Raw genomic sequence first — 27,011 nt, forward strand, 5'->3', positions numbered from 1 at the left:
TTTGGCGGGTCCGGGCTGGGGATTCGAACCTGCCACCTTAGGTGTATGTGGCTGGCGCCTTAGCCGCTTGAGCCACAGGCACCGAGCCGAGGCTGGATGGTATTATAAGGCCTGAGTACAAAAGCAAGAATTTAGCTTCTCCAATCTGACAGGAATGCCACCCTAGTGGACAGCATCAGTGACTGCCATTTGCTTTTTTAGGTTCCTAGGAGGCAAGGGAGGCTATGCAAAGAGGCAAAGCTTCTCCTCTGCCCTTGTTCTGACAAGTTTCTGCATCCTTAGTTAAATGATGTCTAGTGTCTTTGACAGTGGAGGTAAGAGAGGAACTTTCCTTCTATCTATAGTCTGCCTGATACAATTCAGTTGACCCCAGAAGCAGGATTTGAAATGATATACAGATTTCTCATTGTTGTCGATTTTGCTTACTGCTCTATCCTACTGGTTAGCAGAGTGCTCTGCATGCAGTAGGCAGTTACAAATATTTACTGACAGCAGAACCTGGTTCATTCAGTCTCTAACATCAATAAGGAGAGCCCTCAGAAGACTGGATTTCAAAATTTTCCAGTTCATTATTGAGTAACGTAACAATAGGAACAAAGCATGAAATGTCAACAGTGTGCCAGACTGGCTTCTACACCTGGCTTTCTTTCTACTAGTTTGGGACACTGGGCAAGTTATTTATTGTCCCTGTTCCCAGAGAATGTCAAGGGTAAAGACACTGCCTGCCTTAACTGTCCTCCTGCATGGGGTGCTGGAGGACCCATGAGATGCTTTGAGAATTAAACTAATATAAATTGTCATTTTTCTAATGATAAGATTTGGCATGATTTATTCTATCCTAAGCAAATGTTTTTACTTCATATAGAAAAATATTTAAAATTAGCTGTTATCAAAAGAATTTATTAGCCAAAAGGGTGATCTGTGCCTTCTGAGAGAAATTCCATTCTAAAACAGGCAGGATCCTTTGTTATGAAATGCAGCACTGAGCACAAGGGGCAATCTGGAGCCCAGAATATGCCTTGTATTTTGGTCTTGGTGTTCACACAAATCAATCCATGTATAAGCATTCACTAAGCTGCACACTTATGAACTGTACATTTTACCATATATAAGTTATATCTCAGCAAAAAACACCATGAAAAATATGTGCAAAATTTAGCCAGGTGTAGTGGTACACATCTGTAGGAGGCTGAGGCAGGAAGGTCACTTGAACCCAGGAGTTAAAGTTGATACTAAGACTCTATCTCTTAAAAAAACTCAACAAGAGCTGGCCAGGAACAGTGGCTTACGCCTGTAATGCTAGCACTCTGGGAGGCCAAGGCAGGTGGATTGCCTGAGTGCACAGGTTCAAGACCAGCCTGAGTCAGAGCAAGACCTCGTCTGTAAAAAATAGCCAGGCTTTGTGGTGCGCACCTGTGGTCCTAGCTACTTGGGAGGCTGAGGCAGGAGAAATGCTTAAGCCCAAGAGTTTGAGGTTGCTGTGAGCTACGATGCCATGGCATTCTACTGGGGGCAACAAAGTGAGACTCTGTTTCAAAAAAAAAAAAACAACAAAAAAAACTTAATAAAAACTAAGAAAAGGAAAAAAATGTAAAATTCAAATACATTGATTCTCAGTATTTAAATCATTGGCCACTTAAAGACAGTTTAAATAGAAAGATTCTTAGGTAGATACAAAAAACCAAACACAATCACAAATAATTCGTAGATAGTTACTATATTTGATTAAGTTGATACAAATTTACAAATCCATCTGTGCTCACCATCTTAATGATTAGTACTGCTTCTACTCAACATCACTTGGCTTTAATAAAAATGTGCAAAGAGAAGTGAGAATAATCCTTCCCTTCCCTTTCCTTCCCTCTCCCTCTCCCCTCCCCTTTCCTTCCCTTGATTAGAACTAATTAAGACATTTTAATTCCTAGAGATGAATTGATCAACCTCAACAAACTTGTTAACTAACCTCAGTGATTCTTTCTAGTTTTAGGAGCCTATTATATTAGATACCAGTCTGGGCATTATGGATATAGTAACAGTGACAAACACACACACAGAAGGAAATGTGCTACGTGATAACAATTACATCTACATATAAGAGCAAACAATCATTGTAACCATTATTAGGGTGGATTCCTAAAGGAATCTTCCTACCTTTATAGAATCAAATGGTAAATAAAAGAAACAACCTTGTGCTTTTGCTGCTTTATAAAGTGAAGCTCACCTCTGCAATCAAGGCGTAATTTGGAACCATCATTGCAAATGGTCTAAATAGGGCTTTTAAATTATCTGGCAATTCAGTTCTGCCTGCATATCCAGGATTCATTGTGATGAAGGCTGCACAAGTCATAACCAACTTTATTTCCCGCCCCTCAAACATGAATCTATAGAGCTGTCCAAAGACAAAGTGTAAGTTAATACTCCTCTAGACATTAGTAAATTCTTTCACATAATTATTTAGAAACATAACTCACATAAAGGAACATTGAGGCAAAGTCTGCTGAATCTTGCTGTTGGACAATAGGGAATGTTCCTCTCCTGAGTGTCCTGACAATTTCTAATCTCTTCTGGGTGCAGCGTTTCCTTCCTCCTGACCCTACCTTGACCAAATTGTCTCTTCCTTCCTGGCCCAGTGCTAAAATCTTCTAGGCCTCAGTATCTCTTGCTGAGCCTCTACAGTTCACCTGGGACTTAACGACCACTAAATCTCTACTCCCACTTTCTGATATTCCCCCCAAATCCCAGTCTAGACTCACTCCTTGGCTGGTTAAGTCCCCACTGTCACTGTCTTTGGCATTACCCCTTCACTTTTACTGAATTGCAAATGCTGTAGAGCACCTGCTGTAGGGGAAGCACTAGGCTAGGTGTGGAGGCACAGAGCTGAGGGAGACTCAATCTCTAGCCCTCAACAAGCCACTGGGCTTGCTGTTGCAATCAGCCTGGAAACCCTGAGTGCACAGTGCAGGAGATGCTATGGTGGAGGTGTGTGCCAAGCCCATGGGGGGAGCGGGAAGCCTGATTGAGACCTGAAGCATGAAGAGGAACATTTCAGGTACATAAACAGGGGCAGCCACTCTGCAAAAGGAACAGAAGCAAGAAACAACACTTTATGTTCGAGGCATGAATGGTAATTCTGTTTGCTAAAGGGGAAGTTCCATAGAGAAAGTGTAGCAAGGCCAGTCTTGTACATCAAGCTGAGGAAGTTAGATTTTTTCCCATGGTTGGAAGGAAACAGAGAAGACTTTTGAGCAGAGTGATAGGGTCAAAGGGCAGTGGAGGGGTTGGACAAACTATGGACAGGAAGATCAGTAAGGAAATGTCACTAGGGTGATGACAGCCAGAATTCTCTAAAGGTATGTGGCGAAGAGAGACATCTAGCAGGAAAAAATCATAGGATTTGGTGATGGTTTAGGTTCTGGGATTGATAGAGTGATAGTAGGGAGTCAAATCTAAGGAGAATTTCAGCTTTCTATTTAGGCCACTGGATGAGGTGCTATTAACAGAAATGAAAAATATAGGGGAAGACCAGGATGGAGCTGGGCAAGCTGTCACAGTCTGGAGGAGAGAATGCTGGGCGGTGCAACCAGAGACAGGTCCCACTGCTGCTAACTGCCTGCACATGCTGGAAATTTCCCCATTTCTACTTTTTAGTACCTTCATCTATATATTCTACTCCAACTGTCTCCTCTGGTCACTGGCATCTTGAGGACAAAGCTGGTCAATCTCAGAGGCTCTCCTATCTTTTTCTGCCCTCACAGTGCTACCCTGTAGCTGTTCATGTCTCAGTCCTCCTTCTATTCTCTCTGGTCTCTGCCTCCTTACTTCCCACACTTTGCTCTCAGCTAACTGCCCAACACACTGATAATGACTTACAAATTAAGCTACATCTTGAGGTCCTTGTATTTAATATAGGCCTCCCCAGAGTATGTGGGAGGAAGAAGGTGGGAGGACAGATGAAGGAGCTCAGACTTTGGGGTCCCACAGATTTCAGTGTGTATCTTGGTTCTATAGTGTCTATGGAAATGTTTTTTACCTTCTTTTGCATCTTTTTAACCTATAAGTTTGGGATGATAACATATACTTTTCATAGGTTTGCTGTAAAGTTGTAAGCATATGTAACAATGACTTGTACGATCTAGCAGCTCATCAAAGTCCAATTCATGCTTTTTGTTTGTTTTATATTTTGCTTTTTTGCCAACATGATAATCCTCCAAATATTTAACTCTTAATCAGGGCACCTCCTAATGAGATGGCTTCTGCTCCTGGAGCTGGAGCTGAATCCATTATTAATGGATCTAGGGAGGTCTGGGGCTCTTCTGAAAGGGGCCAAGGAAGTAGTACTGGCTCCTGAGGGGCTCAGGGCAGTGGCTGTTCTGGTTTGTAAATGCTGAACACCACTGTTGGCCATTGCTGAACAATCTCAGAAGGTCTTAACAGAATTGTAGGGATTGGTCCCATCTTTCACTGCCATCAGCTTCTGAATATCCTTTCTTCAGGGATGTGCTTATCTTAAATTTTCAGTCCAGTGAGTTCTGGAGAGCCAAGCTTCCCTTGGGTTCCCCAGGACTCCTCCTTGATTTTCCCACCAGCAGTAGGTGGAAACTGGGGGCCATGATAAAGGCATTGGAGCTGCAAGAACCAATGTTAGGAAAACTAACAAAGAAGTAAATGCCAAAAAGCAGGAACAAGAGAGGTAGGGAGGACAACGGGAGGTGGAGTGCAGAGGGACAGGGTGTGTGTGTGCGTGACTGCATGTGTGTGTGACGACTGTGTACGTGTGTGTGTCTTTCAGGATGGGAAGAACAGTGTTCCTTGAAGGCAGGAACTGAGTCTCACAATCTCTATCCCCAGGGCCAGCACAGCACAGGGACACGTACTTCTTTCTCTGTGTTGCTTAGATAAGGAACTAAATCACCCAGTGAGTCCTGTTGGTGTAGTGCCCACCAATTATACTGAACACATGAACTAGACAGGCTAAAATTAATTAGCATTGTCCTTTTAAAAATGCAACATTGTGAGTTCAGTTGCCCATTGCCTTACCTTTGCAGCTTTGGCGTTTCTAATGGTAATGAGTTGCTGTGCAATGACTGACAAAACTTCTATGTCGATGCGATTAAATTCGTCAAAGCAGCACCAGGCCCCTGACTGTGCCAAGCCACTGAAGAAGCGGCCCATCATCTGAAATCAAAATAAAGCCATTTAGCTTTGTATTCATTATCAGCTCCTTCTACAGTTAAATTTTGAGTTGAACTGTTAAAGAGAAAAGAGGTAGCATTTGCAAATAAGCAATAGTTTTATGTGAATACTGGGCTCTATCTTTTTGCCTCTCTGTAAGTGATTTGAATCTAATTTTATTTTTAAGTGAAATGACAATCTGACCAATTTTCCTTCATTTCCATAACCTCCACTTATTTACCTCTGCAAATTCTTGACAGGTTCTCAAAGAATCTAAAACATGGAACAGGCAAACTTAAGGGATTACCAAACTGAAAAGAAAAAGACTAATGGAAACTTTCATTGTCTTTAGGAGGCAGATGGTAGACAGCACACAGGTGAGCAGAAGGCACAGCACACAGGTGAAGGCAGGGTCCTTACCTTCTACGGCAGGATCCTTATGGTAGAGAACAATAAAGATGTATTCCTGGCATCTAAAGTGTAGAATTTCTTTTCTTTTCTTATCTTAAATTTCAGATTGTTATGAGGGCACAAATGTTTAGGTTACATTGCTTTCATTCCTAAGATAAAGTTCAAGTTGTAGTTGAGCCCTTTACCCAGAGGGCATGCTGAACACCCTCACATTGTGCACATTAGATGAGATCCCACCAACCACTCCCCCTCCTTCTCTCCCCCTCTCCACTAGAATATACTTGTGTTTGTCTTCCATGTGGGTGTGTAGTTATTTATGTATTGGTTTTACATTAGTATTGAGTACATTGGATAAAAAGTGTAGAATTTCTTTAAGGACTTGCTAAACATTCATATGAATATTGTATTATACTACAAGTCTATGTCTTTTTTTTTTTTTTTTTCAGTATTGGCCAGGGCTGGGTTTGAACCCACCACCTCCCGCATATGGAGCCGGCGCCCCACCCTTTTAAGCCACAGGTGCTGTCCCAAGTCTATGTCTTTAAAAATAGACCTAGTGGTTTCTCTGTTTCAACGTGGTCAAATGAGCATACACTGCTACTTCTCTTTCTTCTCTCATTCCCACAAATAATAGACAACAAAGCTCTTTTGTCTATGTGTGTACCTGTCCCCACCTGATAAAACATATTGGCAAGGGAAATGAGCAGCATGAAGGAAGTTTTTGAAAAAAGATTGCTGAAAGATGGAGAGTACATGGAAAAAGATTGCCCAGCTTCTCTGAGAAGGAAAACTTGTAGCTCCACATTACCAGAGAATTCCCTTCAGTGAGGCCTCCAAGAAAGTCCAAACTCAGCATCAATATATGCACGTTGCAACACATGCAATGTCAATACATGCATGCAAGGGAAACAGACAAAAGCCCTTGGGCCATCTTTGGGAAGTAGTCAAAGATCGACAGTTTGATCAGGTTGATCAGATTTACAGGTCCCTCTTTTCTCTGTCCTTCCTTCCTGCTAAACCTAGGTAGAGCAAACAAGGGATCTTGAGATTTTAGTGCTGACTTGGCTAAAACAAAGGACTCCCTTATAGACAAAGGGGTAGATCTGCTTGAGGCAATGTTAGGAGATATTGGGAGAAGGAATTAGTCTTGGAGGATAAGAAAAATCAGACAGGAAGAGAAACATGATTCTAGGCTTCCACTTCAGTCACTGAGATTCAAAGATAATAAAAAAGAAAGACCACGCCATCCAAAAGTGAAACCCACCGAATGTACTATTTTAGAAGAAAAATCTAATGGCATTTAATGGGGACTTTCTGGTTTTCTGGCTGTTCCAGGCCCACACACTCTATGGGGAAGGAAGCCTGTTGCCCACACATTCTATATCCCCACAGAGCTCTTTCATTTAAGAAAGGAGCATTTTGGGGAAACAACTGTTTACACTAATCAAGTTAGTTTTTCATCCATACTAATAATACCTATAAACCAATAAGTGGAGAAAACTGATATTTGGGGGAAAATCAACAACAAGAAAGAGAAGAAATGAGGAGAATGAACTGAATAAGCAACCTGGGAGAAAATGGAGATAATTTAGGGAACAGAAGAGAAATCAAAAAGAAATTCTAATGGAATTCTCAGAGAGACTTGAGAGGAAATTGGATTCCTAAAATAAGAAAGGAATTAGTCAGAGATAAGAAACAGAAACTGTCCCTGGAAATTAATAGTGATATGGTAAAGATAATTAAAAATTAACTGGATGCACTGAATGAGAGAATGGACATGACTAAAGACCAAGCTTGTATTCCACAGTGTGGAGAAACTCTTCCATATTACCAAGCAGTGGTCTTTATACTTAGGGTATGCACAGTTCCTGGGTACATGAAGACTTTCCAAGGGATACTTGTGGATGGGCAGTTTTAAAGGAAGTAACAAAGAAAATTCCATGTCATTATATTTGATACAGTCTCTTTGCTAAAATTACCTCCTTGAGAACATGCCTGTGGTCATGTTGGTCCTTCACAATGGCCCTTTTTTGCTGCTACTCCTGATTGTATAGCTTGTGCCTGGCTGAGGAGGAGAGTGGGGCCCTCACATGGCTTTATTCACCAAGTCATGTGCCCCATGAACAAAGGCTCAGTAGATGCCACTAGCAGCCCTGCTGTCATCCAAACCAAATCTTACTATGGTACATGGCCCCTGGATGCAAAAACCTCCAGGATGCCAAACAAAGGAGAAATTTCAAATACTGATCTTGAACAAAGAACTGGTTACAATGACTCCATATCAAATACTTTTATCAATCAGGTAGTTTCCAATTCTTTGCTTTCAACAAACATGAAGGACAGGATGATACCTGTAAGCCAAAGATAACTAGAAACACACTTATAGTCAAACACAATTGGGTTTATTATTTGCTCCAACAAGTAAGGCCACACTGTGGGGAATCATGAGAACCATGAGGGAACAATGGGTTGTTTCAGTAGAAGGACATTAGGAGGGCTTGTTATAGGTTTGGGGCTTGTATTAGGGAATTTTGGGGAAGATTTAATGAAGAAGGGTTTTACTTTGTATATTAGTTTTCTAGGATTGCTGCGACAAATTGTCATAAACTTAAAGCAACAGAAATTTATTCTTTCTCAGTTCTAGTGGCAACAAGTCTGAAATCAAGGTGTTGTCAAAGACATGCTTGCTCTGAGGGGTCTGGGAGAGGGTTCCTGTTTGCCTCTTCCCAGCTTCCACAGGTTGCAGGCAGTCCTTGGTGTTCCTTGGCTGGTACTGCACCACTCTGATCTCTGCCTGCTGTGAGTCTTCATGTAGCCCTCTTCTCTCTCTGTCTATATTTGCATTGCCCTCTTCTTATAAGGTTGCCCATCGTTGGATTAGCACCCATCCAATTCTCATATGGCCTCATATTAACTGGGTTACATCTGTAAAGACTCTGTCTCCAAATCAGGTCTAGTCACCAGACATTAGGCCTTGAATGTGTTTTTGAGGGATGCAGTTGAACCCACGCCAAATTAGGTGCTGGTAGAAAGCTGGGGTAATTCTATGACAGGTATCAGAATAATGCTCATCCAGGAGGCTGATGGACAGCTGCTGAAGCTGTCATTACTAAAGATGTGGCAGTTGCTCAGATTAGCTGGGAGAGGGAGTTGTGAGGTCATTTTTGTGGTTTGGACAGAGTTCTCGTTGATTGGTGTCTGTTCTCAGACAAGGTTATGGTGTGTTTTTTTGTCTTCTTTCACAGTGTACACAGAGTGGCCCAGTCTGATGGTGCTGATATGTGAAATCGTGTTCAAATGAAGAAGCAAATAGCCTGCTTAAGCTAGCTCAGCTCTCAGGTGATAGCAGCCAGGGCCTCTTTCTTTCTTTTTTCTTTTCAGAGACTAATTGATTCACCATTAGAAATAATTCTTAGAGCTATTTGTGCTATTTCATTCTGTGAAGATTTCTACTTTCAAAAGATCTTATTTTGAAAAATTTCAAACATACACAAGAAAGGAGAGAAGGTATACATCATCCAGCTTAACTATTATCAGCATTTTGCTATTTTTGAGATATCCTTCAACATTTTAAAATTGAAGAATTTTAAAGCAAACCCCAGACATCACATTATTTCACCATAAATTCTCTAACACGTAAGAACCAAAAAATTATTCAAACCTGTATGAATCTACACAAAGCGCTTAGTAGAAAAATAGAAAAATCAAAGTGTATAATAAAGCACACAGTATGCTACTATATTTTAAATTTAGGAGTACACATGTACATATACATACATACAAATGATAACCCTTGAATTTAGAATAGGAGTTATGCCTTGTGAAAAGAGACAGGGGGCTTCAAGTGTGCTGATAACATTGTACTGCTTGGTCAGGAGGTGGTTAAATTAATATTCATTATTTTATTCTTTACATCTTTTTCTGTTTCTTAAGTTGCATGTTGAGAAAATCAGACTTGCATCAAAAGATGAGTTCACATTCCAACTCTGCCATTTACTAGTGGTGACCCTGGAAAATTACTTCGCTGGGGCAAATCTCACTCCCATCTGTGCAATGATGATAATACCTTCCCCAGAGGATTGCAAAGAAAGTAAATGAGATAATATGGCTTGCACTGTGTTTAAACAGAGTTACCAACCCAGTGTTTGAGCATTTTGTTTGCTTTATGTAGGAAGGAAGAGTTTCAAAGGGACACAATTCCTGAGGGACAAGAGAGTTCCTGGGGGAACAGGAACTAAATCTCAAGAAAGGCAGTGCCTTTGACCAAGGATCTACCCAATCTCCTCCTGCCCAAAGCTTCTCTCTTTCTCCTGAGGTTGTCAGGAGTCAGGATGCACAGGTAGAGGAAATACAGGGAAAAGAGCTGGTCAGAGAACTGGAGAACACCAACACTAGGGGGAACATTTAAGGTAGAAAAGAGTAGCCCTTGGGGAACCATCTTATGTTCCAGAAACTCTCAGAAAATGCCAGTCTCCTTTCTCTAGAAACTGCCAACCACACGTGGCTCTCAATACTCATGCATGCCTGTAGGAGCCTGAATCTACCACCTGGTTCTGGCTACAGCTCATGGGTTTAGGGATGGTTACTTGAGCCAGTTTGCTGTCTAGAATTCTAGTTTGAAAATATGAAATACAAGCTTGCTATTTTCCTGGCAAGGTTCTAGAGAGGTGACCTTAGAGCACTTAATGCCAAAGGGGTCCTTGATATTGCCCTAGTCCCTACCCTGCCTGAGTCAAATTTAATTCATCTGTGGATTCCATGAGCTATCCCACTATCCCAGTATCCTTTCAATAAGTTCATTTTTTTTGGAACCATTTTTTAAAATTTATTGGTTCAGGTTCATTGAAGGTACAAATAATTAGGTTACACTGTTTGCATTTGTTAGGTAAGTCCCTCTTATAGTTGTGCCCTGACCCCAAGAGGTGTGCCATACATGGCAACCACCCATCCTCCTCCCTCCTTCCCTTTCCCCACTCCCTCAGTCCCCTGCCCCCTTTGAATTAAGTTTTTCTCTTATGTGATAATGCATTTGATTGTCTATTGGCTTCCTATTAGAGTTGAGTACATTGGATTCTTGGTACAAAGCATTCTTGTGATGCTTTACTAAGAAGAATATGTTCTAACTCTATCCAAGTTAATACAAAAGATGGAAAGTTTCTATCTTTTTTTTAATGGCCGACTAATATTTCATGGTGTACATAGACAACAGCTAAAAAGTTCATTTTTAAAATTGTTGCTTAAAAGATAGAATAAAAGTGTTTATGTGTTTAATAATCAAAACAAATACAAACATTACTTCAGCAACAAGCAAAATGAAATATGAGAATATTTAAGAGAAGTGAAGAATACATGTAGGAGAGGCAGAGAACAGAGACATAGTGATAAACAAAGAAGTAATAAAAGAAAGTTCCTCTAGGCTGGAAAAATGACATACTTTCTGATTTAAAAGCCTCCAAATACCAAAGAAAATAATGAAGAAAATTATTTAATTTAGACACATCCTGGTAAAATTTCATAATACCAAGAATCAAGAGAAAAACCTATAAGCTTCCAGAGAGATGAAGTAAAATACTATTAACCCTCCAAAAATGTATTAAGCTCTTATCAGCCTTATTAACACAATTGACACAAGAAGGGAATGGAGGCCTTCAAAGTCATGAGAGAAAATCCTTTTGAACCTATAATACCACCCTCTCTCAAATGACCAATCAAGTATGATGACCAAATAAAGATAGTCCTGGTTATTCACAGAATTGAATGGGGGAAAAAGAATCACCTGGAGGTTTGTTTACAAAAGTCTCTGGTTGCTGGACTCCACCCCTAGAGTTTCTGATTCAGTAGGTCTGGGCTGGAGCCTGACAGTGTACATCTCTAATAAGTTACCAGGTCCTACTAAATCTGGTTCAGGGTTCATACTTTGAGGACAACTGTTCTAGAACTTAGCTTCTTAAAGTGGACCAGTATCAATTTGTACTATCTTTGAGGATGTTAGAAATGCAACATTTCAGGCCCTATCTCGGTCCTGTAGATCATAATACATATTTTAATAAGACCTTCAGGAGATTCATAGTTAGAAAAACACTGCTGTAGAAGTAGTAAAGAAAAGTGAAAAAGAAACTAAAAAATGATACATTAACTCTGATACTCGAAATATTTTCCTTTGAACTGCAGGGGATCTTGTGATGCACTGATCCTTCTCTGTGGGTCCAATTATTCCATTTAAATTTCATTATCAATAATCCTTGATACTTAAGTGCTGTGTAAAGGGTTTACTTTTTTTTTTTTTTAATAAAATCATAGCTGTGTACATTAATGAAATTATGGGGTACAATATGCTAGTTTCATATACAATTTGAAATACTTCCATCAAACTGGTTAACATAGCCTTTACTGCATTTTCTTAGTTATTGTGTTAAGATATTTATATTCTACATTTAGTAGATTTAACTTGTACCCTTGTAAAATGCACTGTAGGTGTGGTCCCACCAATTACCTCCCTCCACCCATCCTCCCTCCCCCTTCCCTCCTTCTCTTCTTTCCCCTTCTTCTTGAGCTATAGTTGGGTTATAGCTTTCATATGAAAGTGTGGATGTTTATAAATTGGTTTCATAGTAGGGCTGAATACATTGGATTCGTTTTCTTCCATTTTTTTTTTTTTGTACAAAAGGGTTTTATTGGTGGGGGAGGGAGGCTGCAGAGCAGCACCAAGGAGGAGAGAAAAAGAGAAAAGAGAAGAGAGAGGGAAAGGGGAGAGGGGGAGAGGGGGAGAGGGAGAGGGAGAGAGAAAGGGAGAGAGGGAGAGAGAGAGAGACTTTTCTTCCATTCTTGATATACTTAACTAAGAGGAATATGTTCCAGCTCCATCCATGTAAACATGAAAGAGGTAAGTCTCCATCTTTTTTCAAGGCTGCATAATATTCCATGGTGTACATATACCACAATTTATTAATCCATTCATGGGTCGATGGGCACTTGGACTTCTTCCATGACTTAGCGATTATGAATTGGGCTGCAATAAACATTCTGGTGCAAATATCTTTGTTATAAAGTAATTTTTGGTCTTCTGGATATATACCTAGTAGAGGAATTGAAGGATTGAATGGCAGGTCTATGTTTAGATCCCTAAGTGATCTCCAAACATCTTTCCAAAAGGAACGTATTACTTTGCATTCCCACCAGCAGTGCAGAAGTTTTCCCTTTTCTCCACATCTATGGTTTTGGGATTTTGTGATGTGGGCTAATCTTACTGGAGTTAGATGATATTTCAAAGTAGTTTTGATTTGCATTTTTCTGATGATTAAAGATGATGAGCATTTTTTCGTGTGTCTATAGGCCATGTGCCTGTCTTCTTCAGAGAAGTTTCTCCTCAAGTCACTTGCCCACCCTGAGATAGGATCACTTGTTCTTTTCTTGCTAATATGTCTGAGTTCTCTGTGGATTCTGGTTATTAAACCTTTGTTAAGATATAACCTGCAAATATCTTCTCCCATTCTGAGGGCTGTCTGTTTGCTTTACTTACTGTGTTCTTGGGTGTGCAGAAGCTTTTTAGTTTGATCAGATCCCAGTAATGTATTTTTGGTGTTGTTTCAATTACCCTCCCATGCTGATTTCTTCAAGTGTTTTCCCTGCACTTTCTTCTAGTATTTTTATAGTTTCATGTCTTAAGTTTAAATCTTTAATCCAGTGAAAGTCTATCTTAGTTAATGATGAGAGGTGTGGGTCCAGTTTCAGTCTTCTACAGGTCACCAGCAAGTTCACCCAATACCATTTGTTAAATAGGGAGTTGTTTCCCCACTGAATGTTCTTAATTGGCTTATCCAAGATCAAATAATGCTAAGTAGTTGGGTTCTTCTCTTGGTTCTCTATTCTGTTCCATACATCTACCTCTCTGTTTTTGTGCCAGTACCATTCTGTTTTGATCACTATTGATATACAGTATAGTTTGAGGTCTGGTAGTGTGATTCCTCCTGCTTTGTTTTTATTTCTGAGTAATGTCTTGGCTATTTGAGGTTTTTTCTGATTCCATATAAAATGAAGTATTATTTTTTTGAGACTTTAAAGTATGACAGTGGAGCTTTAATAGGTATTGCATTAAAGTTGTACATTGCTTTGTGTAGTATGGACATTTTAACAATGTTGATTCTTCCCAGCCCTGAGCATGGTATGCGTTTCCATTTATTAACATCTTCAGCTATTTCTTTTCTTAGAGTTTCATAGTTCTCTTTATAGAGATCTTTCATGTCCTTTGTTAGGTAAATTCCCAAGTATTTCATCTTCTTTGGCACTACTGTGAACAGAATAGAGTCCTTGACTGCTTTTTCAGCTTGACTATTGTTGGTATGCATAAAGGCTACAGATTTATGAGTGTTGATTTTGTAACCTGAGATGCTACTGTATTCCTTGATCGCTTCTAAGAGTTTTGTAGTAGAATCCTGGTGTTTTCCAGATATACAATCATATCATCTGGGTTTACTTTTTTATATTCAACTCCCAGATGAAGCAGCAAGGAGATTTTCTGCTATTACAGAATCGTATGCAAATTTCATAAACTTTGACATAGTAAAAGTGAAGTTGAAACAGAAAATCCAACTTTATTAGATACATTAGTTTGTGTTTAATAATCCTCACCTATTTAAAGCATTGGCATCCAAAGTTAATAAATAAAAATATAGAAATAAATATGTGTTTTTAATGTTTTAGCGTCCAAAGTTAATAAATAAAAATATAGAAATAAATATGTGTTTTTAATGTTTTATTAGTAATGACCAGAAGAACTAAAACCAAACAAGGATCCTTGCAAATCCAATGGTTTTTTTCAGGGGTTCTGTGAGGTCAAAGCATTTTGGTAACAATGCTACAGTTTTTTGGGTTTTTTTTTTTTTTTTTGAGACAATGTCTCACTTTGTCAACCTCAGTAGAGTGCTGTGAGGTCATAGCTCACAACAGCCTTAAACTCTTGGGCTCAAAGGATTCTCTTGCCTCAGCCTCCCAAGTAGCTGGGACTACAGATACTACCACAACACTGGCTATTTTTAGAAATGAGGTCTTGCTCTGGCTCAGGCTGGTCCTGAACTCCTGAGGTCAACCAATCTACTCAACTTGGCCTCCCAGAGTGCTACGATTATAGGCATGAGTCACTGGGCCCACCCTACTAAAGTTTTGTTTGTCTTTTTCTCATTCTTTTAAGAGAGTACAAAGTATGAAAAGGTTATGGGTTCAGTTTTTACAAATAACCTTTAAGAAACTACCACATATCAGGTTTTGGTGTGTTTCAAAGAAGAATATCAATGATTACCTAAAAAAATTCTTAAAATATCTTTCTCTTTTGAAAGTACTTATTTATGTGATGTTAGATTTTCTTAAAATACTCATCCAAAATAAAATATGTTAACAGACTAAATGTTGAAGGAAATACCAGAATCTGGTTATCTTCTATTATGCTAAATATTACAGATTTTCAAAAGTATAAAATGATGTCACTAAATTTTTTGTTTGGAAAGTTATTTTTTATAAAGATGCTTGTGTTAACATACAATAGGCTTGCTATTATTTTAAAACAAATATAATAAATATATCTGCTTTTGAATTTCTAACATGGTAAATATCAACAGATATAACCCATATGAACAAAAATTCTTTGGAAATCTCAATAATTTTGAACAATATTAAGGGGTCCCATCACCAAAAAGTTTGAGAACCACTATATTGAAAAAGCTTACCTTGAATTCTCTCCTCCAATATTTTTAATTTTCAATACACAATTCTCTGAAATGCTCCATTTCCTCCTATTAGTTTATTCCTTGTTCCTAGATTTCTCTGCTATTTTCTCCCCACTGTTTGATAAATATAATTCCTGGCCCGGATTCTTACCTGGACTACCAAGGACAACATTTGTTCATTCTTCTCCCTTGCTCTAGTTATTTCACTTTAACCATTCTTGGTCCTACCTTTTCCTTTGCTTGCCATCATCCCATTCTCTCATTTTGGTATGTCGCATTGTAAGTAGAAAAAGATACATAAAATATATAACATTAACAAATAAATGTTAATATTCAGATGCAGACACTATACCTTGTAGTCTAAGCCATCAGAACAGTTAAAGACCACACACTGGATGGCCAGAGCTTTTGCTAGATCTTTGGTAGTCTCTGTTTTTCCAGTGCCAGCAGGACCAGCTGGTGCACCCCCCAGGTCGAGCTGCAAAGCCCCCATGAGGCAAAGATAGCAGCGATCCTGAAATAAATTAATAAATTGTCATCATTGAAAGGAACTAACTCTAGCCACAAATTTATAAGTTATTTCCTTTGTATTGGAAGAGGGGCACTGTTTTCCAAGAAAAGGTTTTATAGCAATTGAAATATACTCAAAGATCCATGCACATAGTAACCCAAATCTTACATAGCAAATCCATTCAAGAATTAATGCTAAATGAAATTTTTCAAGATTTCTGATAAAAAAAGCACATATGTCAATATTAACCTAAGTGATCAATAACTTACCGTGAGAGGAGTAATAACCAATCTTGGGCATGCACCCAAATATTCATAGCCATAAGTATACTGAGAGAGAGCCATTCTAGCCACACAGTTATCCAGATCTATATCCCAATAATAGCGCAATTGTCTCTGCCAGTCAAAGGAGTCAACTGCCTCTACCTACAGGTGATATAAATGATGCATATGTTAGATACATCGATTTCAGAAAGAGGTATACATTTTGCTTACATGAAACATTTACCTTGTAGTGAACAAGTTCGGTGACTATGTCTCTTGCATGTACATCAATCGTAATCAATGCAGTTAAGATGTTTCTGTGTAATTTAGGAAGACTGCCTCGAACTATTGCAGCCAGAGCATTTAATCTCTACAAATTAAAAAAAATTGTCACAGTGAAATGTATAGTATTTTTTCACTATTTTGACCATACGGGATGACACTTTAACTTGATTAATTCCATAAAGCTTCTATAAAGTACATACTATTACTACCTCCTATGTTACATTTGAAGGAACTGAAGGTCAGAGAGTGTCGATAACCTGACAGCAGTCACACAGTTATAAAGTGGCCAAAATGAGATCTGAGTGGACACTTGCTTCAAGGAAAGCTCGTGCTCTTAACACTAGGTGATAATATATGTAAAGGACACCATTCTGCTTGAAAATTAAATGTGTTTAAAGGGGATACTTCTATTTTCAGGGGTAGTTTTTCCATTGGTAATAAGAAAACCTGATTGTCTTACCCACAGCAATGACTAAATGAAAAGATTTTTGGCAAGATTTATTAGCTTCTTATTTTTCCCTAAATTATAAATCTTTTTCAAAGAAGAGCAGTGCCTCTGATGACCTTGTACCACTGTGCTAAAATTTCACTCAGGCCAACCCAGATCAGGGACCACCTCTACATAGAAGTTGATGGAATTTCCTTTGGGAATCATTTCTTTTTTCTGGGGCTCTGGAGATGAAATTCCTTTGATGAATTTCATGATAATGTTTTATTTAAAGAAACTTTTCCCCTCCTTTTTCTGTTTTCAGGATGAATCTTTAAAAATGAAATATTACTTGGAAGTACAATTAAATTTAGAGTTAAAGAGTAGGCGTAGGTCCTTATCAGTTTGCAAATATTTTCCCCCATCCTCTAGGTTGCCCTCTTTTGCTGGTTGTTTCCTTTGAAACAGAAGCTTTTTAGTTTGATGTAATCCCATTTGCCTATTTTTTGGCTTTGTTGCTTGTGGTTTTAATGTTGTTTCCAAGAAATCAAGGCCAAGGGCAATGTCATGAAGTGTTTCCCTTATGTTTTCTTCCAGTAGTTTTATAGTTTCAGGCTTTATATTTAAATCTTAATCTAATTTCTCCTACAATTCAACAGCAAAACCCAAATAACCTGATTAAAAATGGATAAAGGACTTGAATAACATTCTCCAAAGAAGACATACAAATGGCGTACAGATATTATGAAAAGGTGCTTAATAACTTATTATCCAGAAAATGCAGATCAAAACTATAATAAGATGCTACTCACACCAGTTAAAATGATGGTTATTAAAAAAACCCCAAAGACAACAAGTGTTGGCAAGAATGTTGATGAAATAGAACTTTTGTGCACTGTAGGTGGGAATGTAAAACTGGTGCAGCCATATGGAAAACAGTATGCTATTTAAAAGTGGAACTATAGATCCAAAAGACCTGGAATCAAGATCAAAAGGAGATTATCTGCACTCTTGTGTTCAGTGAAGCAATATTCACAATAGCCAAGATGCAAAAAAAAAATGTCCATCAAAGGATGAATAGATAAAGAAAATATGGTATTTACATACAATAGAATATTATTCAGCTTTAAAAAAAGAAATCCTATCATATGTGTCAACATGGGTAAGCCTGGAGACATTAAGCTAAGTGAAATGAGCCAGTCACAGGAAATGAGGCATCTAAACCAGTCAAACTCATAGAAACAGAGTAAACTGGTTATTATCAGGGAAGAAGAGAGGGAGAAATGGGAAGCTGCTGTTTAATGGATATAAAGGTTCAGTTATACAAGGTGAACAGGTTCTAAAGATCTGCTGTATGATATTGTGCCTACTGTTAACAATACTGTATTGTTCACTAAAGATTTGTTAAGAGGATAGATTAGGCTTAGCTGTAAAACTGCATTTCCCAGCTATAGCAAAAACATTCTTGTAGAATGGTATTTAGATTCAATTATTTATTGTTTTATTAAATAGCAGCCTGCTGGTTCTATAAAATAGCAGAAAAGTATATCTTGAGCCTAGAAGTAGAAATGGCACAAATCTGGAGGTTTTTCTGGGTTTGAAGAAACTTCCATGAGCGATATCCAGAACCTAACATAATTTCTCTTTAAAAGTTGCAAACTGGCTGGGCGCCTGTAGCACAGTGGTTATGGTGCCAGCCACATGCACCGAGGGTGGTGGGTTTGAACCCAGCCCAGGCCAGCTAAACAACTGCATCAAAAAAATAGCTGGGTGATGTAGCATGTGCCTCTGTAGTCCCAGCTACTTGGGAAGCTGAGGCAAGAGAATCACTTAAGCCCAGGAGTTTGAGGTTGCTGTGAGCTGTGATGTCATAGTACTCTATTGAGGGTGACATAGTGAGACTCTGTCTCAAAAAAAAAAATCATCATAATAAAAAAGTTGCAAACCATATAACCCTGATAATTTCTTCTTGAATTGTTTTTTTCTCCTGTTTTTACAAGTATTTATGTAAATAAGACACAAACACCAATATAGTGTTCCTAAGAAAAGTTGAATACAGTTTTAATAAGGACCTCAAAGCTTTTCTCAGAGCTTTTTCAGAAATTAGAATTTCTGAAATAAAGTGAATTTGCATTGACCATGCTAATAAACCCCCCTGAGACCATTCTGCATAGCAATATGTTCAACGTAACTCTGTTAAAGATCATACCTCAAAATTTACTCCTTCAAAAACCTCGAGGGCCTCTATATGGTTACTGTCTTCTGTTTCCAGACATTCAGTCAAATCCCGGCACCACATAATTTGGGAAATAGTTAGGATAACCTGCAAGAAAACATCTTCCTTGAGCATGTAATCATTGCATCTCACTGAGAAAGGATTCTGAGATAGGAATTTAACAAGTGTGAATTACTTGAGAAGGGTGACCAGCAATCACCCATTCTGTCCTCTCTTTCCCCTGATAGTCAGCGATGGCAGCTTTGCACAGGCGACGCAGAGACGTGAACATGGCTTCTTCCACTTTACCAAGCCATTCCTCCACATTGCCTCGAGCCTTGAGGCCTTTTCCTAAGCCAACCTAGAAGGTAATCAGAGCAATGATAAAGCTGTACATCTACTGTATTTCCATAGCAGAACCCCTGGGCTATGTGATAGCTCCCCCACTTACTGCTTTATTTTATGGCTCCCCTTGGCACTGGCTCCCCAAAAGAGGAGTTTATGTGCCCTGCACGAATTTCTTCACTTATTTTCATTTTGCTGCTCATTGCCATCTGATTTTTGCCCCAGCCACTTCTCTAAACCTGTTTTCATTAAGGTTACACATGTTTTCCCAACTGGAAAGTTCAACTGACACTTTTTAGTCCTCCCCATATTTCTTTTTTGGACTTCCAGTGGCTTGATTGCCCTGTGCATTTGGGTCTCCTTCATAAGTTCCTCTTCTACTCTGCCTTTAGATTTTGTGTTTTCCCAAGATTCTGTCATTGGTCCTCCATTTTCTCTTCTTTTGTATCAGTAATGATCCTTCTTTTGCAAGAGAATCAATTCAGGACAAAGAAAATGTTTATGGTTCCTGCAACTCCCATAGGTCCACTGTTGTGCTCTAACTGGACCTGTTTCCTTGGTATTTTTCTGTAGCTACTCTGTCTGGAATGCTCCATTCTTCCATGCCCACATGCCGGATACTCCTCTCCATCACTCTTAATTCTGCGCGCGTGCACGTGTGTGTGTGTTTGTGTGTGTATGTGTGTACAAGTGTGGCCCTTCTCTGTGAAGTCATGTGGTTCTTCACAATGTGCTGATGCATTCACTTTCTGAGCGTTCCCCATGTGCTAGGCACTGCATGGTGTCCTGGAGGTGCCGCCACCAATATCTAACACTTACTGGATACTGCTCTAAATTATGCATAGCAATTCCTGAACATCTTCACCATTCCACCAGTCAGGAACTACTACTTGAATCCAGGTGGCCTGGCAGCAGAACCGGAGCTCTTTACCAGGCCACTACATGCCTCATAGTTCCAGTTTTCTCTATTCTGTTCCCAAGAATGGAACACATGTTATTGCATTTACTGTGGTAATTTTTAATTGTTTGTTTGACTAGTTTTCCACTTGTTGTTGAGCGATTTGATGGCAAGAGTTTTGTCTTGGAACCTTGAAAACTAAGGAGCCTGCAGAGTACCTGCTATGCTTAGAGTGAGAATAAATAGACCTCTACCCCTCGACTCTACAAAACTAACAAAATTTTTCACTTAAGAATTATAAACAAAAGGAACCTTACCCTTTCTCCCTCTGGTGACAGCATTGCTAAAATATCATTAGTATAAACCTTTTCTGGCTCTCCATCAATACCGGGAATTTTTCCTTCAGTAGGAGGCATGAGAGCAAATTCGAGCTTTGAAATGGAGTCGAAGCATTTCCTTAAATGGGGTTGCACAGCCTGTGGATTTCGTGTCTGGGCCAAAATCTCCAGAAGTTCATCATTTGACAAGAAGTAAAATCTGGATTAAAGAACATCCTTAAATATAACTTGAAATTGAAGTAAAGTCTTAGATAGACATAAAAAATAAATCCTTAGCCACATCTCTTTTCCAACCACTGATTTCTTAGACTTTCAATCAGACCAGCCCTGGTTTCTGGGGAGGTCACGTGTTTCAGAGTACACTGCAGTAAGATTAGTGATGATGTATCTCTACTCTGTTTCCAAAAAGAGAAATCTCTGTTATTGTATTTATTATGGTAATTTTAAATTGTTTCTTTGACTACAATTAATGCTTAGTGTATAAAAGATAGATTTGTTTTTCATAAACATTGTAAAAATTCTAGCTCTTGCTATAATACTAATTTGTTTGTCTATATTATTTGACTTTGGGCTCCTAGAGTGAAGATATCTTATTTGCTTTCCCTAGAACCTAGCTTGGTACCTCACACATATCTGGTATTCACCACATTGTTGAACAGATAGTAGATGAATTGGGTGGTTGTAAGAGAACCTTGTTTGGTTCTGTGAGCATACACTGGGCCATTCCATTAACCCAAAGGTACATGCTATTCCCTGCAGCATGTGCTATTGTGAAAATTGGCAGAATGGAGTACAATTTTGCTAGCACACCATCTCCAACTATAGGAAACCACACCTATTTAGAAATAAAGCATTTTGAATATATTTCCACATCATTTTCAGCAAGATAGGTAAAGGAAATTGTAAATTGATTTATTTTGCTATAGATCAGAGGCTGATAAATTACAGCCCAAATCTGGTCTGTCACCTACTTTTGTAAATTAAGTCATACATAGTATTGTCACACAGCCATGCAGATATATTGTCTATGGTTCCCTTCATACTATAATGGCTTAGCTGAGTAGCTATAACAGGGACTGTATGCCTACAGGTGTTAACTATGTTAACTATGTGGGCTTTTATAAAAAAGTTATTCATCCTTGCTCTACATAACTGAAAATATTCTTCTAAATGCTAGTCTTCATGTAATATAGTTTCTATATTGTGTTTGACCTTTCCAAATCACTTGAAAGGAACTTGATTTATTATCCCAGATGACTATCCTAGTTCATCCTATAGCAGGTTAGAGCAATTAACAATTTAGGTTTAAGATACTGTTTTTCAAACACCTTTCCCAGTCATAAAGAGGGCTTTCTACTGATCTCTCCCTTCTGAACTCTTTTGTGCTTTGAAGGACTATGCGTACAAACCAGCATTTAGTAAATGCCCTAGATTGTTAGTTGTCAACTTAGCAGTGTGACAACTACATCACACAGGGACATTTCTTAGAATCTCTTTCCAGTAAATTTCAGATTAGATTCGGCCCATGGGATGCTTTCTGTGACTGAGATGGTGAGAGGCAAGAAGAAACCTTTATTCTTCCATTTAAGTAAGGGTGGACTGAAGGAAGTATGGTTTTGTCCATGATTTTCAGGTATTCTCCTGACAATCACTCCTTTTCTTGTTAGGGAGCTGAGACTTTGGTGATGCTTCCTTGAGATCTCTGCTTGCATTTTAATTAATTTCTTCAGAGTGAACCTCATTTCTTCACTTCTTCTGCCTCTAGCACCTGTGAATACCTCTAATTCCCTGTATGAAACTCTTGTCCTAAATACCTGCGTGACTTTTGTGTTCCTGACCAAACCTTGCCCAAGTAATATAACCAGATGTAGCAGTGTAACTATTTCTAGGTCTCTCACGCATTTGAGAATACCAAAGTGTTAAAGACGGAGAGGCGAGTGATAGGAAGACTTTTTTTATGTGTGTTCAGAAATGTGTTAAGAGCTCTCCCTACACCCATGAAGCAGAGTGCATCACTTTCCTCAAGCCTAGGCATATTGGAGAGCTGACAAATATTCCCACCAATTAACCTAAAGAAAACTGCTCAGGCAACACAATTCTCTCTAACTTTTCACATACACATCTGTGGACCACATACACATATGCATGTGCACACAGAACACTCATTCAACAGCAAAACAGTAAAACAATACTGTGATCAAGAATCTTTTTGGCACCTTGTGTATTTACTCATTTAAAACTTCACTAAATATTTTATCTTTATCCTTGAGACTTGCACTTCTCAATCAAGATACTACCTGGAATTTTATCATTGTAGATCTTCCTTGATTCCCTCTCTGGTTCCCTGGTTCCCTGGGTTACAGGTACTGAAAGACATCTTAGGTTGCTTTATAAACTTACCTTGGAAAGATAACTCGTTTTGATTCTAAGTAGGCCTCAAGACATTTCTGAATTTGATCAAGTAATGCATTATTATTTTGAAAAGTCTCCAAAAGCCCTGTTTGTTGAAATAAAAATGTATTGGTATGGTAAAATAAACAAAGAATAAAGTTTAAATAGAAATAAAATATGCTATTAACATTTTTAAAGCTTTGGCATTATTTGACAAAGGAGTGATCTAATAAATTAACATTGGGGCTCGGCGCCTATAGCTCAACCGGCTAAGGTGCCAGCCACGTACACCTAAGGTGGCGGGTTCGAATCCCCAGCCCGGACCCACCAAACAACAATGATGGCTACAACCAAAAAATAGCCGGGTGTTGTGGCGGGCGCCTGTGGTCCCAGCTACTTGGGAGGCGGAGGCAGGAGACTCGCTTGAGCCCAGGAGTTGGAGGTTGCTGTGAGCTGTAATGCCACGGCACTCTACCCAGGGGGACAGCTTGAGGCTCTGTCTCAAAAAAAAAAAAAAAAAATTAACATTGGGAGGATTGGTTAAGAATTAACTATTGTTCTTAACATTAATTAAATTAATTAATTAATTATTTTTCAGTATGGCAAAATGTATTTTTTAATTCTTATTTTTTAAAAAACATAAGTGGGAACATACATAACAAGGTGATAGCATATATGAGTTTAAAGAGGTCAAGTTCAGAGGTTCATTGCATGCTTTTATTTTGCCTAGTCTACCTCGTAGATTATCATTAGATTTTTGAACTGAATTTGAATGTAGAATTAACATTAATTTTAATATTGATTTTAACATTTACCATGAGTGAACAAGTCTATTTAATTTGAAACAATTTTAGCTGACATCTCCCACCTTGGAGGGATAAAAGTCATTAACCAAAGCCAAGTAGTTGCCTTCTTTTTAAAGCTCCAAACAAAGCCAGTCTTTATACCCTACCCACCCTCTGCCACTTTCTTACTTATTTCTTTTCTGTGTTTTCTTCTATATTTAAATGTCAAAATTGTGGCAATAGGATCATCACTAAACTGTAGCTCATTAAGGAGCAAGATTTGTGTCTCATGCATCCTTATAGTTTTGGTGCTTATCATAATAGCTGGTTTCCCTATGTGCCCAAGAATCAAATCCAAAGTCTTTACAATGCTCTCCACTCTGAGTAATCAGTGACCCAATCTGATGCCCAGTCTCCCAATCCAAGCACACTCACCTCATTTCATAAAACCTTCTCCTTGTTCATTTCCACTCTAGCCCACACCAGCTTCCTTGCTAACAGTTGAGCCTGGGAAGCATGTTCTTCGCCTGGGAGCCTGGCCTTTGTTCTTTCCTCTGTCTTTAACACTTCTTCCTTAGATCACATATGTGTCTCACTCTCTCATTTCTGAGGGTTTCCGCTCAAAAGCTACTTTATCAAAAAAGCCTTCTGTCACACACACATACATACACAGTGCCACTCTTTTTTTTTTGGAGACAGAGTCTCACTATGTTGCCCTTAGTAGAGTACTGTGGCATCAGAGCTCACAGCAAACTTAAACTCTTGGGCTTAAGTGATTTTCTTGCCTTACCCTCCCAAGTAGCTAGGACTACAGGAGCCCACCACAACACTGGCTTTTTTTTTGTTGCAGTTGTCATTGTTGTTATGCTGACGCCATAACCACTGTGCTACAGGCACCAAGCCAAAGAGCCACTCTTTAGCACCTTAATTTTTCTCCATAGCTTTAGCATTGCCTGAAATGATATATGTAGGTCTATACTTCTTTTGTGAAATCCTTACAACTGATGTATTTTTTAATAAAAATTTCATATGTTATATTTTATAACAAGTCTAGTAGGGACTGAGATAGCACTCTGTAATAATAGAAAATATTATTAAATAATATTTCTGCAGCAAATATTTCGAATGTGACATTTAAATGGTTATGGTAAGCAGAATAATGGCCCCTCAGAGACATCCATGTCCTAGCCCCTAACATGTGAATATGTTAGTATGCATGGAAAAGGAACTTTGCAGATGTGACTAAGCTGAGGTTCATGGGGTGGAGAGATTATCCTGGAACATCTGGTGGACCCAGTGTAAGAAGGAGGCAAGAGAGTCAGAACTCGGGAGGAGCAATGATAACAGAGGCAGAGGATGGCATGATGTGATTGCCATCAGGATGGCAAGATAACTCTGAACCTAGGCACATGGCAGCCTCTAAAAGCCCCAGAGAGTTTTCAATTCTATCATTCCATGTAGTTTTTCCTTTCTGTTTCTGTCTTATGTAAGAGTTTGAGGGCAAAGAGCGCAGCAGAGCAAGCTGCATCTGTTTAGCAAGGGAGCTACCTGGGGACACTGACCAGGACAAGCTGTGTGTTGCCATTTGCTGAACAGCAGTAGGCATGCCAAGGCTTTGATACAAAACATAAAGTTCAATAGCCATGTATAAGTACATGTGCCCAGAAAGATTTTCACATCCACAGAAATAGAGCTTATTAAAACACATTTAAACCTTGAGGCTAAAGAACTGCACTCAGTGGTAAAACTTTTAACTAGTTTTAATGAATGAATTAAAAATAACATGTGGAAATTTTTGTGATTATAAATGTAGAGGAGCTTTAATTGAACAGGTCAACTGAATGCAAATGTATGTCCTATTTCACAAATTTGAGATGAAAACATTACTTAGTAGTGAATGAAAGCATTACTTAGTACCCTGTGGCAACATCCTCAAATCATAAAATCAGCAAAAAGAAGCAAATTCTTGTGTTTCAAAACTGCAAACTAAGCAGAGATATTAATAATAATAAAAGCACAATGTTCCATTCACATTTGCTTAGCAAATGTCAAATGCAAATGTTGCTAGTCATCGATGCTGAGTAGAAATCAAAGATTGAATGTAATGTGTGTTGGTAGATTCTCATAGATGAAAATCATTTTAGATAATTGTACAGTTTTTTTTTTCTATTTGTCTTTTAAAATTTTTGTTTTATACCTGGTTGAGTAGCAGCTCGAAGAGCATTAGGCAGTCGGTTCACCTTTCTCATAATTTCTTTCCAAGACTTATCCACCTGCAGGAACATCTTGGCCTCAGCAGGCAATTGCCTCTGAATATCTGGAGCATTAAAAATACTTTCTAGGTAGAGCCAGTTTCTCTGGCAGGTCAGCCACTCTTCCTGGGAGAAAAACATAGACATTATCAAATTTTAACTTCTAAATTAAAAACATATGGTTACATTAAGAAATCATTACATGGGGGATTACTATCTTTTTCCTTAAGGGCTGTTTAATAACTCCTCACAAGCCATTTGAAATTAAATTTCTTGAAGAGTTTAAGACTCACCTCTGTCTGACTTCATCCCACTCTCTGGAGTTATAATGAGTCTACTGTGTGGTAACCAGAATGGATTTAGAGAAATATGATTAAAATACCCTCAGGAGATGTTCTAGTGGGTGGCAAGATGCTTACTTAAAGAAATATGAATGGTTGGGGAGGTAGTAAGTTTAGTGACTTTTCCTAAATATATATTTTATAATTAAAAAATTATCTTTGTCTCAAATATGTCTACATTCTTCCCTCATCTTTGTTTTTTTTAAAGCTACTCATGACAGAACATGTGATAGAGAATACTGGGAAGAAGAAGAAAATCATGCACTGCCGCTCCTTTTAGAGACAATCCCTTTAGGAGAAGAAATCAGAAATGTTGGGTCAGAAATTAAAGTCCACATACCTTACCTTTTCTCTATTCCTTCTACCACTGCAAATGTGGACGCAAGATTCATGAAAGAGAGCCTCGCTTCTCATTCTAGATTTGGGAATTATGCCTAAGCCTTAATGTCTCAACCACTTCTTGATTTATTTCAGGTCCTACAGTTTCTATACAATTCATTTTTCTTTTCTTTTTTTATTTATTTCTTATAGTATAACTGTGTACATTAATGCAATCATGGGGTACAGTGTGCTGTTTTCATATACATTTTGAAATACTCTCATCAAACTGGTTAACATAACCTTCGTGTCATTTTCTTAGTTATTGAGTTAAGACATT

At 38.5% G+C, this 27,011-nt stretch overlaps 1 protein-coding gene across 1 annotated transcript in view; it reads right to left on the reverse strand.

Annotated features, from left to right (window-relative positions):
- Positions 1-27,011, reverse strand: part of DNAH6 (dynein axonemal heavy chain 6) — a 302,446-nt gene that overhangs the window by 158,276 nt on the left and 117,159 nt on the right. Inside the window, exons 22-31 of the mRNA XM_012811001.2 lie at positions 25,958-26,138; positions 22,985-23,081; positions 20,564-20,783; positions 19,200-19,364; positions 18,998-19,111; positions 16,321-16,446; positions 16,083-16,238; positions 15,655-15,816; positions 5,038-5,175; positions 2,222-2,389 (exon numbers count right to left, since the gene is read on the reverse strand). Of these exons, the coding sequence (XP_012666455.1) occupies positions 2,222-2,389; positions 5,038-5,175; positions 15,655-15,816; positions 16,083-16,238; positions 16,321-16,446; positions 18,998-19,111; positions 19,200-19,364; positions 20,564-20,783; positions 22,985-23,081; positions 25,958-26,138 (1,527 nt within the window). The remainder of the gene's footprint in view (positions 1-2,221; positions 2,390-5,037; positions 5,176-15,654; positions 15,817-16,082; positions 16,239-16,320; positions 16,447-18,997; positions 19,112-19,199; positions 19,365-20,563; positions 20,784-22,984; positions 23,082-25,957; positions 26,139-27,011) is intronic.

The sequence above is a fragment of the Otolemur garnettii genome, unplaced genomic scaffold, assembly GCF_000181295.1.
Source record: "Otolemur garnettii isolate 467f Iridium unplaced genomic scaffold, OtoGar3 scaffold00147, whole genome shotgun sequence".
Classification (NCBI taxonomy): Eukaryota; Metazoa; Chordata; class Mammalia; order Primates; family Galagidae; genus Otolemur; species Otolemur garnettii.